Source organism: Anopheles coustani, chromosome 3 (genome assembly GCF_943734705.1).
Source record: "Anopheles coustani chromosome 3, idAnoCousDA_361_x.2, whole genome shotgun sequence".
Lineage (NCBI taxonomy): Eukaryota > Metazoa > Arthropoda > Insecta > Diptera > Culicidae > Anopheles > Anopheles coustani.
In genome coordinates, this window is record NC_071288.1 from 2,382,243 (window position 1) to 2,388,251 (window position 6,009).

The window sequence follows — 6,009 nt, forward strand, 5'->3', positions numbered from 1 at the left end:
ATTTCCCTATGCGAGACACGTACCGCAGAACTGCAAGTGCTTCAACATCTGGTTGGGAGCGTTTCACTTCCCCTAGGGGGAATGTTAGCGATTGAAATTTAATTTGCTTTGCTAATCATCATTATCATTATCACCATCTTACGAACGGTCAAACCTAATAGTTCCAGTGCGGGGTCACCTTTCGTAACGTCTTATTGCACTCACTCTGGGAACAAACACTTCGCCAGGTAGCCTGGTTCATCATTTTTATCACCATTAAGCCTTCCGCAGCCCATCCCGGGTGGCTCGGTGATATGTTTATCGAATTAAAATCACTACAAAAACCGTATGGTTCGCGGTCGCTATCTTCTTCCCCAGCGATAACGGTGCGCGGTGGTTTGACGTCGTCACTAAACTGTCCCTCCGCCCGTCTTTTTACATCATTCCCTGCCAAGCCCAAAACGATGGGATGTTTTCCTCTGGGACCGACTGAACCACCCCAGGAGCTGTGCAAAACTTCATTTTTCACAAAGAACTTTTCACACCGGACCGTTTCGCGAGGGCATAAACAATTCAACGCAGCCTATTTGTTGTAAATAATTGAAAACATGTAACATACATGTTTTTTTCACTCCCCTCATGCGTGTCAGTGATCTTTGTTTTCTTATTCTCGCTACCGAAAAGCGCACCAAAATAGACATTCCGCTTACATTACATGTTTTCTCGATTGAATCCACATTAACACACTTTTCACAGCACAAATCGTGTCGGAAAGACAGGAACTTACATTTTGCAAGCACTTTCTCTGCGGATCACGACGCGATTTTCATCTTTTCACGCCCAAAATGGCCCGTAGATTGAAGTGTTCAGGGCACTAGACAGAATTAGTGTTGGCAGCATCGGGATTCGGAAGATTCAAAGAATCGATCCCTACACGGATTCCAAAGATTCGAATCCCATTTGACGGATTCTAAAGACTTGATTCGATTGGGATTCGAATCAGATTTGATTTGTTTGGGATTCGAATCAAATGTGATTTGTGTGAGATTCGATTCAGATATGATTGGTTGGATATGAATCAGATGTGATTGGTTTGGGACCAGATTTGATTCGGTGTTAACTTGATCCGAACCTAATTGAAGTTGATGTGAATGTGAATATCTTAGGTTCGAGAAAAATTCATGAACCTATTTTTATCAAAGAAATGCAGCACAATGTCTATTACCTGAGGTTATCCCGCACTATTGCTACATCGTCTCGCGACTGTTTGATGGGTTGGGATTCGGATTTGGGGATTCGATTTACCCACCACTAGAACGAAGCTGCAGCGCGCGAAACTGACATCAACAAGCTTCAAGAACCTTGGCCACAACTTGAAATACTGACTAAAAACGTTAATTAAAATTAACAAAAATAAAATATTCAACAAATAACTACAAAATTACCTAATAGGAGGAATACATTACAAATTATTTTCAAGCCTTGTTCGCCTTGTATTTGCCAACTTTTATTCCGAAAATTAGATTCAAATTTAACAACCGGAAGGATTTCACTTTTTCTTTCCCTTTGCAGGAGCACTTGCTTTTGAAGTACCAGCTTTAGTGGATCCGCCGGCGGCAGGCTTTTTCTTAATTTTAATGAAAGCATTATCGTCCAGTTTGTCCTCTTTTTCCTCTTCGTCCGACTCGACCTGCTGAGGCGCTGCATCCTGTTCACCATCCATGTACAATCCGTCCATTTCATCCTGCCCGGCGTCGTGCGTCTTCTTCTTCACCGTCGCCATGGCGGAGTACGAGTACGGAGCAATGACTTTATTGTACGCCCTCGTGAGGGCCGCCTTAACCTTTCCATCCACCGAATCCATTGGGCTCTTGTTCTTCGGCCACGTACTGAGCTCCACCAGTGAATCGATGTCTTCCCTCAGCAAGCGATATTCTTTGATCACTTCCAGCGAATCGTTGACTCCTTCTGCTCCGCGCCGTTGAAGCGGCTGTACGATCGACCTCAGCAGATGCGGTGCATAGTCCAGCCGAATGGCAAGCCTCGATCCGGACGTAGCTACCCTCGTATGGTCGTGAATCTCCTGTGCCAACCGCTTGCGTTTGGTTGATTTCGAGTTTTTACCTAACCATCCGGGGAAGTTTATCTGCCCGGTAAAATGGCCTTCCATAAACTCTCCGGGCATCACCGAACTGTACATGGCCTGCACGGGCAGCAATGTCCACGCCATGTTCGAACGAATTCTTCGATCAACCATGTCACCCCTGCTTAAACTATCCGCCGTAAGCGCAATCCGATCCAGCCACTCGGTCCGGGGAGCTTTCGGTTGTACTTTCAAATAGTTCTCCTGAACAAACAGCGGCGCAATGTTGTAATCGTGAAAGAATAGGTCGGCTTTATCGTTCAGCGTCATGGTCTTGTGATCTTCGGCGGAAAACACCTTTCTTATCACATCCCACGGACCAATCTTAATGTCCTTCTTGGAGGAGTCCGCTTGCTTCTTGGCCGAGTCGACCGACATCGATGCTGCCATCGACTTACCAGCACTGTACAACGCCAGATGGTTCAACGTTTGCCGTACATCACCTCCAGTGCCGGTGATAATCTCCTCCAGCACACCCGGACTCAGTTTGAGCCCTTCCTTGAAACAAACCGACATCATGGCGCCCTTTATTTGCTCCACGCGAGGGCGGTTAAAGCGGAGATCGAAGCAATAGTTCACCAACGATCGGATCTTCGGATGGTTCCGATCGTTACACATGCAAATGACCGGAATGTGGCTGTCTTTAATCAACGCGATCAGCTCCTGCATTCCGCCCCGATCCTCGTTACCCGCCATCCCGTCCACTTCGTCCATCAACAGCACGTGTTTGCTGGAAACTTTATCGCTCTTGCCACCAAAGTACCCGGCCAGTGATTTGGTGTTCAGAAGCTCGGACACTTCCTCCTTCAGCAACCTCTTGCTGCGAGTATCGGAGGCATTAAACTCTACCGTGTCGAATCCCAACTCCCGGCAAACCAACGTGGCCGTCGTTGTCTTTCCAACACCGGGCGGTCCCGAGAGAAGCGCGGCCTTAAATGCAGCCCCAGAATCATTCTTGGCCCAAGGGTTCGGTTTAGCGTGCTTTTTCGTACCATCATTGTTCTTGTACCAGGTCGAAAGCCAAGTGGTCAACTTTTGTACGTTACTGCTTGCGCCCAGCTGCCCAATGATCTGTTTCGTGCTCGTCGGCTTATACTTATCCACCCAAGCCATATTATCCACACTTTGAATATCTTTCTGGTAGTCGGTCATTTCTCGTTTGACATTGGCAATTTCAACATCCGGTTCCTTGCGAGGGGACGGTTTCTTCTCGGGTTGCTTCACTTGCTTCGTAGGTGATTTTTCCACCTTTACCTTAACGGAGGCAGCTTCCGATTTTCCTGCATCGCCTTTGGGCTTACTTGGGGAGCGTGCATTAGATGGCTTTTCTACCTTTACTTTCTTCACTTCCTTCTCCTCCCGGGGCGACTCCTTGCGCTTCTTCTCGATGCCACTTTCAGATTCACTGGAAACCTTCTTTGGCTCCGGAGTTTTCTTCTGGCCCGACTTTTCACGAATCAAGTTAAGCAGCCCGTCTTCGGTCAACGTGGTTATTCCTAGATCTTCCGCTTGAGCAATCTTTTTTGGACCGGCATCGTCTCCGATAACCATGTGGGTAACCTTCTTAGATACGGCTCCCACCACCTTGCCGCCCAAATCTTTTATCACCTGCGCACATTCATCCCGCTCCATCGATTCCAGGACGCCCGTTATGACAAACTGTAAGCCCACGAGGCAGTTTGGCTTTCCTTCGGGAATTTCCTTCGAGCCCGGATTGGCCGGTCCTTGACGGTTTTTGAACTTCTGGTACAGAATCGCCGACATTCGCTTACGCTCGTGACGTTCCTCGTCGGTCAACACGGAATCGTTCGGATCTTTGACGGATTCGTTGAGATTCTTTTTGCTCTTGCTTGATTCACTTTTGGGAGTGGCCGTTGGTTCAATCGTTCTCTTTTTTTCCGGTGTGACATGCTTCTTCTTAGGCTCATCTTCTTGACTGGATTCCCGCTTGACAACTTTCTTTTCAATCGGAGACGTTTTCGGCTTATCGGATGCCTCCGGAATGACATACGTTTTCTTGGGTTCGTCTTCTCGACTGGATTCCCGCTTGACAACCTTCTTTTCAATCGGAGACGTTTTCGGCTTTTCCGGTGTCTTGTCGTTCCCATTCCTATCTTTCCTTTGGGACTTTTTCTCCGGCTGTGGAGTGACCGGGATCACATCCTCCTCTTCCGCTTCCGCCTGTTCAATAGCCACCGGTTCCAAGGTTTTCTTCTTCGGTATCTTCGGTAGTTCCACGCGTTTCACCGGTGCCGAGCTGAACACATCGGTCACATTTACCGGCTTCAGTTTTTCGAGCTTGGGCCTGACCTCGACGGGTTTCTTCTTTACCGGAGTTTTCTCATCATCCGAGTCGATCACACGTCGTTTCTTTGCAGCTGCCGTTGTTGATGGTGGTGCTTCTTTGTCGCTTCGTTTGATTGGACGTTCAGTTTCCTCTTCGTCGTCGCTGATGATAACAGCCTTTCGCTTCGCATTGGGCGTCTTGGCCGGTTCCGGCGCCTTCGAAGGCTTCGCGGCCGATCCGCCGCGGCCAAAAAACGATCGAATATCCTGTGAAAACAAGAAGTCATTAAGGAAACGACACCACCTTGCCAAACATTCTACGCACCATTGACATGTTCCTGCTCGGTTAAACACACGGAAATAGTTTGATTTATAGTACACTTTCTGAAAGATATTGGTAAATTAAAAAAATGTAGACTATTTCACACTTTAAATTCACAAAAACGCGGCTGCTATGCAAGAATATTTAGTTTGTTGACGACTGGGAAAATTTCGCGCGATTGAAAGCATTCGTATGACAGCGCTCGTTTGACAGCAGCTGTCAAAATGCTGAAGCCTCTTCCACACATTGGCAAATCGATTCGCATGACATTTGTTAATTCTTTTGAATTTTACTATAAAGAATTTTAAATAATTATAACATTTTTTTCCATAATTTATTATTTAACAGTTTTTATAACTAGCATTTTGTCTATACGTTGGCAATTGTGAAGCCATTGAACTTAATAGGTGTATTCAATTTCGAAATTTCGGACGTCACAAAAAAAAAAAAAGTTTTTGTAGTACAATTCAAAAAAGTATAGAGTTGGATCAATATTTTGATGAGTGAATCGCTAGGCTTTTTTCTACCGAACATTAGCACTAAACCATAAGCATAACCCAAAAAATCAAAGAGAAGTAGAAGCACAGATATTCCCGAAAAGCAATACGTTTGATGATTCGGTAGGTCCTGCCTAAAACATCCTGCTTATGAGAGATTTCGTTAGCGACTTGCATTAGCTGTGTGTGTATGTACTTGGTAGGTTTTTCCCTAGATAAAAAAGACAAACAAAAATTGATCGAACATTTATCTTCCATCCGTGGAAGACTTTCGAGATGGCGCCAGCGATTATGCGGGATGCGTGAACACAAAAACCAAATCAATCACAAACCGAGAAATGGGAAACATCTTACATGAAAAAAAAAAAAAATGATCGATACCATTCGATAATTTATTGGAAACAATTTTATAAATTTAAAGAATGCATAAGTCGCACATTCAGAGCGCCGGAGATGCGCACGGAAAGGGATCCCAATCGTTCATGTTTTATTCATAATCTCCTCCGGTGTGTGTGTTTTTTTTATCTATACCAAATCTTGAAGTAAAGCGAAATTTATTCAATGAAATTAGTTCTAATTATATTTCTTCAACCAACTCATAAGAAGCTTCATTTCATGTGAAAAAAAGGTTATGGAAGATAAAAATTACGCTGAAATGTTAATAATTGCATCAATAACTATGGATAAGATGTTAAAAATTTAATTGAAGCGATTCAAACTGCATAGTGTCTTTTTGTAGCTCGCAACAGTTGGCATGAAGTGGATCCGATGTTTTACGATAA

The 6,009-nt window shown here is 45.0% G+C and overlaps 2 protein-coding genes across 3 annotated transcripts in view; both read right to left on the reverse strand.

The window, feature by feature from the left end:
• The window catches only part of LOC131260512 (FERM, ARHGEF and pleckstrin domain-containing protein 2), a 28,958-nt gene extending 28,104 nt beyond the window's left edge, over window positions 1-854 (reverse strand). The window contains exon 1 of one of the 2 annotated variants that reach the window (XM_058262254.1): window positions 767-854. The gene's annotated coding sequence lies outside the window, so the exon portion shown is untranslated. Of the gene's footprint in view, window positions 1-689 lie in introns of both variants that reach the window. The other variant, XM_058262253.1, reaches the window with a different exon arrangement.
• A 616-nt stretch (window positions 855-1,470) lies between these two features.
• On the reverse strand, window positions 1,471-4,863 carry LOC131261180 (replication factor C subunit 1). Its single transcript, XM_058263130.1, has 2 exons — window positions 4,734-4,863; window positions 1,471-4,675 (listed from the first exon to the last, which is right to left on the reverse strand). The coding sequence occupies exons 1-2, from the start codon at window positions 4,740-4,742 to the stop codon at window positions 1,529-1,531; spliced, it is 3,156 nt and encodes a 1,051-aa protein (XP_058119113.1). The 5' UTR covers window positions 4,743-4,863; the 3' UTR covers window positions 1,471-1,528.
• Window positions 4,864-6,009: the final 1,146 nt, after the last annotated feature.